General features: G+C 31.7%; 1 protein-coding gene across 1 annotated transcript in view; it reads left to right on the plus strand.

Moving 5' to 3' along the window:
• Positions 1 to 14,044, plus strand: part of LOC110022099 (anthranilate synthase alpha subunit 1, chloroplastic-like) — a 42,888-nt gene that overhangs the window by 26,883 nt on the left and 1,961 nt on the right. The window contains exons 8-11 of the mRNA XM_020720895.1: positions 2,249 to 2,401; positions 2,795 to 2,875; positions 10,481 to 10,567; positions 10,682 to 11,005. Of these exons, the coding sequence (XP_020576554.1) occupies positions 2,249 to 2,401; positions 2,795 to 2,875; positions 10,481 to 10,567; positions 10,682 to 11,005 (645 nt within the window). The remainder of the gene's footprint in view (positions 1 to 2,248; positions 2,402 to 2,794; positions 2,876 to 10,480; positions 10,568 to 10,681; positions 11,006 to 14,044) is intronic.

A 14,044-nucleotide genomic window follows, 5' to 3' on the forward strand; every position in this document is an offset into this window, starting at 1 on the left:
CACAAATGTTTTTAATTCAATTTTAATGGATTTTAGCCAATTTAATGTTCACTTAACTCTTACCCTTGAAAATAACTTTTAACGTGGTTTTAATTAAAGAATCAAGTCAAAATTTATCACTAACCCTCATCTGTTTTCTTTTTCTTTTCTTGAATTTTTGTTGTGCCATCCTTAAGTTTCTTCTCAGGAATTTTTCACTTTTTTCATTTTTTTTTTCTTTTTTCCTTTGTGAGGATTATTATCTCTATTTGAGAATTTTCTCTTGTCTAACTTTTAAATGTAAAGAAGGGTTCTGTTCTCTGAACAATAAATCTCAACATTTGATATTTTTAAGGTTTCATCTCCAAGTTATTTTCCATTTAAAATTTAAGGTCACATCAATATTATTTAAGAAAATTGAGTAGATTGAAAGTATTTTTGGGTTTCTACTCAATGTTTAAATCATACCTTTTTAATACTATTTGGATTCTTTTAAGTGAAGTCTGAAGTTGTTAAACTCTAAAATCTTATCATTAACTCATTAAAGTTAATTATTTCTAATGACATTTATCCACTTCTAATAGATTATGATAAACAGTTTGAATTAATTAGAAGTCCTAACAGGAGTTATAAAATGAAATTTAATACTTTACCAAGCTATGTGAACTAATTATTAGGTTGATAACGAGATAAAGTTTTTCTCCCCCAAACTTATTATATAAAATGAAGTAGCAGTACAGATCAAAAGCGGGAAAGTACATGAAAAAGAGTAATTATATAGTCCACATGAATCTCAACAGATACAAATATCAGAAACTAAGCACGAATGCAGTACAATACAAATCTCGCAATCAGGGTAAAAACATTCCATATAGAAATAAGTCTTAGAGGCTCATCTTAAAATAAAATTTAAAAGCAAATTTCAAAACAAATTTTGAAACAAATGCAAAAAATAGAAACATACTCAACACATCAGATAACACTTAGGACGCCTCCCAAGTAGCTCTTGATTTAACGTCCTTAGCCTGACGAAAAATGTTTCCTCTATGATCAAAATTTCAATTCGATAATCCCCGATCAATCATCCGATATTTTATTGTTCCTAGAGTTTTTACTAAGTCCTCGAAATTTAATTTTTCTTATAACTTTTTCCTCGCAATTTGATAACGGTTTTCTAGAAGGTATGTGAGGGGTTTATTAAGATGATAATTCCTAAGGGTATTTTCTAAATTCAAATTTCTCCTAATTAATTTTCTTACTTGCAGATCAGTGTTTTCCTTACAAGTTGCAATAAATGAGTCCCTATAGGATAATTCAAGGTTTTCTAAATTTTTGGCTGGGTTCCCTATGTTTTTATGGTTATGGGTCTAATTCTACTGGGTCACTCTTCTGCCTAGGGTTGTCTTCCAACTTTTCCCCTTGGGGCACTTCTATGGGTGATACTAAAGGCTCAACTATCTTCCTCACTCTTCTGCCTAGGGTTGTCTTCCAACTCTTCCCCTTGAGACACTCCTATGGGTGACACTAAAGGCTCAACTATCTTCCTCACACTTTAAGGTGGTTCCTTGAAAAGAAGAGTAGATTCATCCTCAATCGATTCTCCAACAAAAATCATTCAACAAAGCTTGTTCTTCGGGGTCTAAATCCTCTGATTCAGAAATTGTTCTATCATCTACTCTTGACATCTCTTTGGGTTCATTGCTTAAAAGGTTAGCTAACTGCCCAACATGATTTTCTATATTTCTAAGGGCATTAACTTGGCTTCGTAATACCTTCCCTAGATTTATCACTACTTCCAAATACTCATTTTCTTCAGGGCATTTTCTGTGGGACAATGGGTCGGAGAGTTGTGGGAACCAATTGGTCTCATTTCTCAGACATCATTGCTCTCCTTAGTTGTTTTTTTTTTAAATTAGTGCAGGCACGTCCATTGATGACTAGTTTTAATGTTTTCTGGGATTATTTTTGTTTTTCTTACATCGTTTGAACAGTTCTGTTTGAGGCCTAGTTTTTTACCTTGTAAATATAACTGATTTTTATTTAGTATAGCGTTGCATGCTTCCATGCGTGTTACAATTATTTGCAATCTACGTGTAGATCACCTTTCATGCTTGGAATTTTAGTTTACTTGCCTTCTTAGTATCACAGCTATGCTACTATTATTATTATTATTAAACTAAAAAGCAGGAGATAATTGTTATCTGATGTCTGTAAACAATAAATTTTATTAAAATCTAGTATTAATATGCAACTATTTGTCTTTGATTAGGGGAAGATTGTTAACCGGCCACTTGCTGGAACTATTAGAAGGGGAATGTCAGAGCAAGCGGATAAAATGCAAGAACAGCAGCTACTGAGAGATGAGAAGGAACGTGCTGAACACATAATGCTTGTAGATTTAGGACGGAATGATGTTGGAAAGGTCTGCCTCTTTTTGTTTTATATCTTGTTAGTTCAGCTGCTTATATCACTTAGGATTGTTACAAAAGTTCTTCGTTCTTGTGCATTTTCTGTTGTTTTTTATCCCCTGTTTATTCCTAACAAATGATTGATCTATCTGAATCAAATCAAGAATAATTAAATACCCATCTATTAAAGAAGAAAGCCGCATACTGGAAAATAAGTTTCGAGTGAAGGCACTTAGTCTAAAGAATCCAGTTTCCAATGGATCCTTAGATGTAGCCTTCGAGTTCTGTAACTATGAATTAATAAGTACATAAGTTATTTGACATTTTAATGTCCAAAGGATTTAAAATTTACATCCAATTTCCTTCACCTCGGGTCCTGACCTTGTTTAAATGGGCTTATGTGACAGGTATCAAAATTTGGTTCAGTTAAAGTGGAGAGACTGATGAACATTGAAAGATATTCTCATGTGATGCATTTCAGCTCAACGGTAAGGCTGGTTTTATTTGAATCGGAAGAACAGGATTTTGGATACCCTTTCTTCTGATTGGTTGAATTTTGTGTTGATAATACAACTTGCAAAAAAAATATCATAGTCGGTTTCAAGCTCAAATGAGAAATGTTAAGAATTAATGTTAGGTTGGCAATCAATTATTAAAATTTATCATATATTTAATGAGCTAAATATAAATTTAAATTCCATTAGTGATTTTGCATTCTCAAGATGATGCATCATAACCTAATTTTATTTTGATGAAAGTAGGCAAGTGTTTGCTAGGACCACCCCTTCTTGACAGGCCAAACCTAACTCAACTACGGTGTAAAGTGAATGTGTTGACTAAGTCTAACACTAAGATTCAATTTCCTAAATGAAATTCGAAGGTATCAAATAAAAAGATGAGAATTAGTCAGCATAATGATTCAAACGATGATATTGTCCGTTCTTAACAAAATAAATGAAAAGGGGGAAGCTCTAAAGGCATTTGAAAAAGATAAATGAGGCAATAGTGATAGTGTTAGATTGATTGCCTTTAAGGTGATTGTCCTTGTGGATATTTTAATCATGTTTGACGCGTGCTAGCGCCTCATTTTGAATTGAAATATAGTTTAAAGAAAATCAATATTGAGACGGGAAGGTGACTTAATAAATCATATGCCTTCGGAAATAATAGTTTTTGGAGGTGACCTATATTGAATATAGGTTCTTATAGGATGGATTATGAGAGTATTTCATGGTCAGTATGGACTTGGAGACAAAAATATATAATTGGGGAAGCTATATTTGATTTCACATCAAGTTATATTCTTTTTCAATAACAAACACTTGCTTAAAAAATTGGAAGGACATTTAATTACTAATAAAAATGACACCACTAAATCTACAATTAGACTTTTTGTTATCATAATGAGGAGAATTCCTTTGAAAATATTATAATTTATAAAGAGTATTCACCATCCACATAAAGTAGTTGCCATGGATGTGAACGTTACAACTATAAAGAAATCAATCAAATGAAATTGTTTTCCTAGGATAAGATTTTTTAATTTGAAAGATAAAAAACTGTTAATGCCCTAAAATAAATGTTGAGAGAGAAAATTATAAATTCTTTAGTGGAAAAAAACATGATGTGGGATAAGATGGTTAGTTCCATTAAGAAGGTTATCATAGAAGTTGAGTTTAGAGATAGATCATATACTTATAAGGAGATTTATTTATAGAGTGAGGAGGTGTAAAAGCTTATTAATAAAAATAATTGGCCTTGCTTATAAAAAGTGTAAAAATTAAATATCAATAAGGCTTATAATGATTATAAGAAAGATTGACTTTTAGCAAAGAGTGTTGTGATCAAAGAAATATCTAGAACTTTAACTTTTGTTCATCTATATATTGGATCTATTGAAGAAGGAGAAGATAAGATTTATATGAAGTTAAAATAAGAGATTTAGAGACTTTGATAAAGTTAATATATTAAAATGAAGATAATGGGCTCTTAACTAAAGATTACAGTATTAGTGAATGATAGAAATACTATGTCGAGAAATAATCAATGTTTTAAGGGAGAATTTATTTTGATAGAGCATATTGAATTTAATAATTCTATTTATTTTAGTGATCCATAAAAATTAGGTAGAGTTAGCTTCAAATAATATGTATAAATGTAACTCTTTGAATTTAGTTTAGATGCCTATTGCGATATACAAATAATATATTTTGTTTGGTTAGCAAACCTTTTAATTGAGGATGCTAAATGGTAAGAAAGAAACATTTTGATATTAATATTAAAAACAAATAAGGTATGCAGGGTTGTGCTAACTATTGATAAATCAAATTTATTAGTCATATTATAAAGCTTGGAAATGGTAATGGATTTTAAACGTGAAAATTTATGTTAGTTTGGGCGACTGAAGAAAATAATGGAATATAAGTTTGGAAAAATTATGCAAATTTATGAGAATCAATTTGGTTTTTTTGCCAAAAAAGATCTACGAAAACAACTTCTATGTAAGATGATTATTGAGAAGTATAAAGGTCATAAAAATGAACATATGATTTTATTTATCTTGATGAGAGGCATTATTGAGTATTTTGAGAATTGATTTGGTACTCCTTAATGAAAAGCTTTGTGTTAAAGATATGTTGGAGATCTTAAACATATGTATGATGGAATGTTGACTACTATTAATAATTGTAGAGCGATCAAAGAGTTTCCTATCATTGAAAGATTATATTAAGGATTTGCATTTATTCAATTATTATTTTTATATTGCCTATATATATGGTTGCAAAAGATATTTAAAAGGATATTGTTATATTCTTTTTGGAGACGACATAGTTCTTTTTTGTAACACATCTATTGAAAAAAATCAAAATTTAACTAATTGGTGAAAATGCTTGGGATTCGTACAATCATGCATGAATATATTATATGCAATTTTTGTTTGTGTGTGATGTTAATAATTAGTAATTAATATTATTTGAAGATTAAATCATATCTTGTTGTGTTTAATTTAAGAATCTTGAATCTATTATATTAAGAATAAGAATATATTAGGATATAACTTCTAGAGTTAAGGATCTAGTTAAATTGATGCCATAGAAGCATTTTTATGATAAATGGATATTAAAATATGAATGACAAACTTAGTGCTAAAGTATCTACAGGAATGTATTACAATGCACAACAAACTAACACAGAGACCAAACAAGCTGGAGAAAGAGAGATTAAGATTTATGTTGGAGAAAGGATAGTGGATTTGTTCCACTTTCAAATGAAGCCACAATGCATAAAATAAAGGGCACTTGCTATCGTTTCTTAAAAACCAATTATTCCCATTATTAATCAAAGAAGAAGCTTAAGAACATTCTCATAATTACCTTAGACACGGTCTTTTCATACCCACACAGAGAGAGAGAGAGAGAGAGAGAGAGAGAGAGAGAGAGAGAGAGGAATAACGAAGGTAAGTGCAATTTTTGATTCTATATTTATGTATGTTAAGGTGGGATTTCAGTAGTCTTATCACCAAAGAAAGTCTCATCACCAAAGAAAAACTTTTGAATATATTGTATGCAATTTTTTTGCGCGTGACGTCAATAATTAGTAATCATTATTATTCGAAGATTAAATCCTATCTTGTTGTGTTTGATTTAAGAATCTTGAATCTATTATATTAAGAATAAGAATATATTAGGATATAACTTTTAGAGTTAAGGATGGCAGTTAAATTGATGCCATAGAAGCATTTTAATGATAAATGGATATTAAAATATGAAAATACCTACAGGAGTGTATTACAATGCACTACAAAATAACACAGAGGCCAAACAAGTTAGAGAAAGAGAGACTAGGATTTATGTTGAGGGGATAGTGGATTTGTTCCACTTTCAAATGAAGCCACATAGTGCATAAAATAAGGGGCACTTGCTATCATTTCTTAAAAACCAATTATTCCCATTATTAATCAAAGAAGAAGTTTAAGAAAATTCTCATAATTACCTTAGAACACGGTCTTTTCACATGCACTTCATAACCACAGAGAGAGAGAGAGAGAGAGAGAGAGAGAGAGAGAGAGAGAGAGAGAGAGAGAGAGAGAGAGGAACAACGAAGGTAAGTGCAATTTTTGATGCTATATTTGTGGGTGTTAAGGTAGAATTTCAGTAGACTTATCATCAAAGAAAAACTTTTGACTTTTAATATCCCACGTAATGTTCCTTAGTTCACATGCAAGGTGAGTAGAACATAATATTAAACAAACCCTGATTAAGGGGGTAGCCAAATTTACGTACTATTTAATGTAAATACAACAAAAAAAGGACAAATTAAATCTGTACTTCGCTAAATCCAATTTTTCTTCCCTTATATTATTTTTTAACTTAAATCCAGATTTATTAAATTCGATTAATATTTGAATTTAGCATATTTAGATTAGGAAGAAAATCATAGGTGTGGGTATATTCCAAACACCATAAACGTATTTAATGGATTTAACCTTAAATTGAACCAAACATTATTCTAAATTTTGGCATTTGGGTTTGATAAATCCAGATTTATCGGATTTACTAAATATTTTTTTAACCTAAATCATATAGGCAACCAAACACCCCCTAAGTCAGATTAATAAATTTTTATAATATTATGACAATAACCTAAATTTGCTCTATAATAATCTGAGTTAATTGTTGTGAGATATATACCGGTTGTTGTGGTATATATATATATATATATATATAGAAGTAAAATAGGAGAACGATCTTCGAAGCGAAAAATAAAACGAGAAAATTCACACTAGAAAACAGTAATACAGTGGAACACATAGATTTACATGGTTCGGCAAATTGCCTACGTCCACGGAGTTGCATAAGATTTTACTATTTGAGGAATTTACACTAGTCGATTGTCTCGACTTAAAAGAGGAATCTTTCACTTCGTTGCTCTCTCTTCTTCTGTCTCTATACCGAGATACACCGAAGAAGCTCTACACTAAGATATGCCGAAGAAGATAAACTTACAAGAGAAATAAACCCAATTTCTCTTCTGCCACAAGCCATCAAGAAGAAATCAAGGGAGAACAATCTTATTCTTCTTCTTTCTTATTCCTTCTGCCGCAAGGAACTACTGCTTGCACTTTCCTTCATTTATCCCAAGGAAACCTTCCTCTATCCTGAGGAAACCAAACAAGAACACAAAAGGCTATGCCGTAACTGAAGGAGAGTCGCTGCGATGCCTTTTATCATGAACAGGAAGGGAGACGTCGCGACTATTCGTGACAAAGGAGCGGTTCGCAAACAACAGGGTCGCGTCCTTTTGCGAACGAGAGAGGAACGAGTATCGTGAACTAAAGAGGATAGCGGGAGCGGTCGCGACGATTCATGACAGAGCGGGAGCGGCGCTTCACGATCGAGCTCCATATTAAGGGGTGTAAACGAACCGAACACGAACAAATAAAGCTTGTGTTCGTGTTTGGTTCATTTGAAATTTAGTTTGTTTGAAATAAACCCGTGTTCGAAATTGTTCGTGAAGTCATTATTCGTGTTCGTTTCTTAACGAACGAGCCGAACACGAGCTGTTTGCGAACGACGAGCCAGTTTGACATCCCTAATATTAATAATATAAATAATATATTATATTAATTATATAACTTATATTATATAAATATAAAGTATCTATATTAGTCTATTACTAATATAATATATTAATATACTATTATTTTTAATTTATTATATATTATAATTTATAAAATTTAATTTTTTAAAATATCATAAATTATATATATATATAATTATTTTAAACTATTTTATATTTCGAACAATAACGATCCGAACACGAACGAACGCATCACTGTTCATGTTTGGTTCATTTAACTAACCGAACAAAAAAAATTTGTTCATGTTCGTCTCGTTTGCTTATCGAACGAATCGAACACGAACTCATTGACGAACCAAACACGAACTGTTCGCGAACAATGAGCTTTTTTAACAGCCCTATCCAACACAACATTAATCTCTTAAAGCTCTAAAAGGCTAGGCACTAACATTCTTATAATGCCCAAATGATACATAAATTGAGCACTTACGGAGAAATTTCTAGTATAAATGTTGCTAAATTGGATAACTAAAACGTAAAGTGGACTTATTATTTTTATGCCCCTGCAGCGGCCATCTTCCCATTTTGAAAGTTGTGATAGTATGAATTGCACCGTAATAAATTGTGCAACATAAACTTGATTCATTTAGTGTCCTCTTAAAGCTATCCCTTTGTCTAGTGCTTACATTTGTCTCAGAACCTTTATTCCAGTCATGATTAACCCACTTTTGCTTCCCCAAAATGTGATGCTCAATAATTGACGAAGATAAAATTGAAGCAGCAGTTGAGGTTGCATCATATACCACATAGGTATCTTGTTATTCTTATATTTGTGACAACTAAGAGCATCTCAACATTACAAAAGATGCTATAGCACGGAGTAGTAAGAGCAATAAAGATCAAATTCTTTCACATATCACGCATACCTACCTCTAATCAATCTTTTAGTCAGACTCTCACGCAATGCCAAAATCAACAGTCTTGCACACAATATTGTTTCCGTAATACACAAAACCATTATATGGTTCATAACTAGAAAGCAAATTCTTATTCAAGCGAATCATATATACATGGTAATTCAAAATTTCAGTAATCCACCCCATTTTATAATCACATAAAGAACATTGCTAAAATTTATATTTAACATTTTGCATTCACATTCATGGACATGTACACCCATTGGTTGTCATTTGCATGTTTCTCATCCAATCCAATATCAAAAGAAGCAATATCGGTGTACAAAATAAAGAGATAGTCATTAGTCCTTTTCGAAACTATAGTACACCTGCTTTAGTCAAAGGTGAATTTTAAAGGAACTCCTATATAGAAAATTACCTCTCAATAAGATCATCTCGTATGCACCAAGAATCTAAATTGCTTGCAATAACATGCTTTTGCATGCACCAAGAAATTTTTATTGATCAGTTATGTTAAAGTTGTCAAACTTCTCCAATCTCCAAGACCATGAATTGAGGATCTAATAGAGGTGAAGATTTGAAACCTCGAGAAGGCACATATAGCTCATGCGTTGAGAAGGCACATAATTGAGAGAAGCGTAGAGCTAAGCCACATGGTTTACAGGAGGTTTCCAATATTGCAATGCTAGTAGATCTCACATGCAAAAATAATGACAAAATGATTTTTGGGTCTAGTTTTGTGAATCCTAAGGTAGAAACCAGTGGTCCGATCACCATAGAAATATTCTAGGTATTTAAGATCTTGTATAATGCTCCTTAATTCCTATTCAACATGATTAATCAAATATTAAACATGATTGAGACAATTTAACAAACAAATATCATAAAGAATTAAAAGTTAAATTTTATTAGATTACAATTAAGTTTACAATGCTGTATTGGTCCAAGTGTTGGGGCAGGAGAAAAACCATTGATGAATTTGTTGAAAGATTGTCAAGAATAAATGAAAGGATGATTACATTAGCGGACTGATTGTAGTGACATATATTGAAGAAGTGATTGATAATAGATTTGCTGCCTTGGGCATGTGCACCTAAATGTAAAAATGTGCTATAGATGAGTAAATGAAATTGGCACCAGAGAATTGGAAGAAATGATAGACTTAAAGCAATATGGAGAAACATTGTTTCAAATGATTTTCGAAGAATTTGGTTAAACCTTAACTAGAAAGATTGGAGCATTCAGGCTTACAGAGCTAGCCCTATATTTGGATAAGTCTAATTAAGGATGGCCTGTACAAATAGTTCACCTCATAATAATGATTTACCTTGTAGGTTCTATTTGGAATAAGCACATACTCTTTTTTTTTTCTTTTGTTCAGGATGATGAGTAAATAATTAATGCTAATAATTTGGCTCAAACTCCCAACTCTGATGCAGGATTGTATAAAAAGGTCAAGTTCTATTGATATTTATCCATGCTTATTGTATTTCATTAATGTTGAGGCGCTTAGACTTGTTCAGGACTAATAATTAATCTTGTTATGTTTTAGTTTTATTTTTAGTAATTGGAAAAATCAGTTGTATTTTAATGCAGATTACCGGAGAGTTATTTGATCATCTTAATTGCTGGGATGCTTTAAGAGCCGCATTGCCGGTGGGAACAGTTAGCGGTGCTCCAAAGGTCTGGCTTATCATGGGCATTTTCATTGTTCTGCCGTTCTTTCTCTGCTACTTATTTTAAGCTCGGAAACATTTAATTTTTAATTCAATCTTCATTTTCTTTCCGTTTGTTCAGGTGAGAGCCATGGAACTTATTGATAAATTGGAGGTGACACGACGAGGTCCTTATAGTGGTGGGTTTGGTGGGATATCTTTTAATGGTGACATGGATATTGCTCTAGCTCTCAGGACCATGGTCTTTCCAACAGCTGATCGCTACAGCAGACGGTATTCATTCAAGAACATGAATAGAAGGCAGGAATGGGTGGCTGATCTGCAGGCTGGAGCTGGGATTGTGGCAGACAGCAATCCTGATGATGAACAGAGAGAGTGTGAGAATAAGGTTGCAGCTCTTGCCTTTGCCATTGATCTCGCAGAGAATACTTTTGTCAAGTTATAGGTATGCCATCCCTGCAATTTTTTCATGTGTGTTAAGCTACAGAAAATCAATTCTTTCACGAAGCTTTTATTCTTCGAAGTAAATTCAATCACTTGAAAATATGTTTAATTAAATTGGATTAGAATATTTTGAATCAAAATTTCTCTTATTAATTTTGCATGTGTGAGCTTGATGTGATCAAGATCACCTTCGAAATCATTTTGACAATTAAAAGGTTTTCTCTTTGAAGCCTGCCACATGAATCGTGGTGGCATTAATAGGAACAAAGATGAAATTTGATTTATTTGCTGGGTATTTTATTAGCTGTAAACCCAAATCATATTGATTCTCATGAAATTCACAATATTTTATTCTTATTTGTTTTTGTAATTTATATTTATATATTCACGATCCGGCTCGGGGCTGAAATTAACCAAGATGAAAATAGAAGGTCAAATAATAAAAATAAATTTCCTACTATTCTATTTCTATCACTAACATTTTAATATTCAAATATTCATGAAAGAACCACTAAAGAAAGCAATTTTAATAATAAGTAGAAGTGTTTTCTTTTTTACTTGTCCAGTTGTTGTTCTTGCCTCTTGTACACATTAGCTAGTATTATATTCATCTTATTAAAAAGCTTAAATCCTAAAAAAAATTTAAAAAACATAATAAGTTATCTAAAGATAACACAAGAGTAATCACACTTCTAAACTACAGTAACCTAAGAAAGAGATCAATATGCATGTTGACCTTTCATATTTCTATAAAAATCTTATAATTTGTCTGTATTCTCTTTTCTATAAGAAGTCTTTTAATATGTTAATGCATGTATCAATGATATTTACTCAATGAAAATACTCTAAACTTCTATATGTATTAATTTTAACTTTACCTTTATTTTATACTATTAACATACATATCTTTCTGTCTAAAGAGCACCGTCAAAACATTACTTAACACACCCCTGACCGATATCATCTTGTCAGTACAACGGTTAGCGCTCTAAACATCATAATTGTCTGAGGTGGAAAGGTCCTGACATGCTTCTGACCAATATTCTCAATTGTCTGGGGTGGTAAGCTGTCTGCTGGCCCCTGCCCGATATTATCTTGTCGACACAAAGATTAGTGTTCTATACGTAACAATTGTCAGGCGTGCGGGTATACTGACGTCCCCCTGCCTGTACCATCAGGGGGTGAACTATTTTCTTAACATGCATATACATACATTCATATATAAGCTATTTCTTTCTTTATAACATACATTCTTCTAAGATATTTTCATTATCTACTAACATACATACTTAATAGAATGTGTTAATGTTTATCGTGCATATCTTTCTTACCTACATGCATATCTTGTATATCTTTCTTTCATACATATCATGCATGTCTTTTCTATCTTGCATTTTTTTTTTCACTTGTATGTTTCCTATCATGCATATCTTTTCCATTTAACAATATGAATAGTTAATTGTAATTAAAATCTAACCGAATTAGAGTATACATGAAGTCAAATATAAATTTTGAAGTAAAGAAGATTGCTGAAATTAAAATTATAATTACTTATCTTGGTTGCCATATTAGATTCTTAATTTTCAGCAACTAGCTTGGTGTCACGATAATTTTTACGTTGATATTAATAACAAACGTAATATAAAAATTTAAAATTCAAACAAGTTTCGTTAATTGAATTATTCTTCTTAAGTTAACACAAAATTATTTTAACTGAATAGACGTAGCAGCTGCACGATGAGTTTCTATATGCTCACCTTGAGTTCGACGCCTTTGCAAATGACCTGTAATTCATAAATATTTTAGGGTTTCATGATATATTGACTCATTTAGTGATTTAACCATAAAATTACTTGTTTTATCTCAAATGGGCTTCTAGCTAACCAACCCTTCCACGAAATTGCTATTCTTCTTCCCCCTTCTTTCTATTCCCTTACTCCTCAATTTTCCTCACTAATTTTCTAGTAAAATCTTTTACAGATGTGCTAGACTAAGTTCTTTACTTCCAACATAAGCTCATGTCCGCTAAAGTTACCAGAAATGACTAAGCGCACAAAATTCAGGCAAACCTCAAAATGGAAAATTGAAGAAGGAAATAAATATCTCAAATAACATGAAAAAGGTCATATTGATTGATTTTGTCTTTGAGCCTAAATCGTGAGCTGCGACACTCGACTGGTTGCTTGCTCGTCTCTATTCGAGCTTGTGTACAGTAGCCAAACGTTGGCCCTTACAGGAAGAATCAGGAGAGGACTTTGTGCGAACGAAATCAAAAGATGGGAGAGGATTCAAAGGCTTCGGAGTAAGGATCCCCCCATCCGATCGAAATCAATGCTAAATATCGTGTGAATGTCGATTGGGAACAATAGTTATACGGATTAAGGATAAATTAATTAAAATTATAACTTAAAAATTTTATATTTCCCATGTATTTATAATTAAGATATAATATTATATATTAAATTGATTGATTCGACAAGTAGAATTTAATAAATTTGATTCGGTTGGAATCTGAGGGATACGAAATAAGGGTTACATTTTAAAGTCATCAAAATTTTTACAAAGTTTCTCAAAAAAATTTTATTTTTTAAACTAATAAGATTTTGTCCTCAAAATTCATGAACACACGAATTAATTATCCTATAGATGAAACGTAAAGTGATAATAAAAGTCCGTGTCTTGTTCACGGATAATTAAAACATATGAAACTCTATGCATTAGCACTAGTGACAACATTTTTTTCAGGTTCCTGATTATTGAAGGAATGAACTCTCAGTCGAGTGTTCTGTCTTAGTTGCTCTTTATGAGCCATATTATCAACTTTTGTTATCCTTTGCTGACCACTTCTAAAAGTAAATCATTCCTGAAAATTCTTCTAAGTTGAACCCCATGTTAACATTTGATATGGATCCATGAGTAAAATTAGGACAATTCCTCATATGTGGTCCATTTTGTTTGCATCAATAACACATCTTTAATTCAAATAGACATTCACCACAATGTTGCTTCCTACACTTACAAGGCTCTATATTGGTGCTAC

Source organism: Phalaenopsis equestris, unplaced genomic scaffold, assembly GCF_001263595.1.
Source record: "Phalaenopsis equestris unplaced genomic scaffold, ASM126359v1 Scaffold000167, whole genome shotgun sequence".
In the NCBI taxonomy this organism is placed as follows: Eukaryota; Viridiplantae; Streptophyta; class Magnoliopsida; order Asparagales; family Orchidaceae; genus Phalaenopsis; species Phalaenopsis equestris.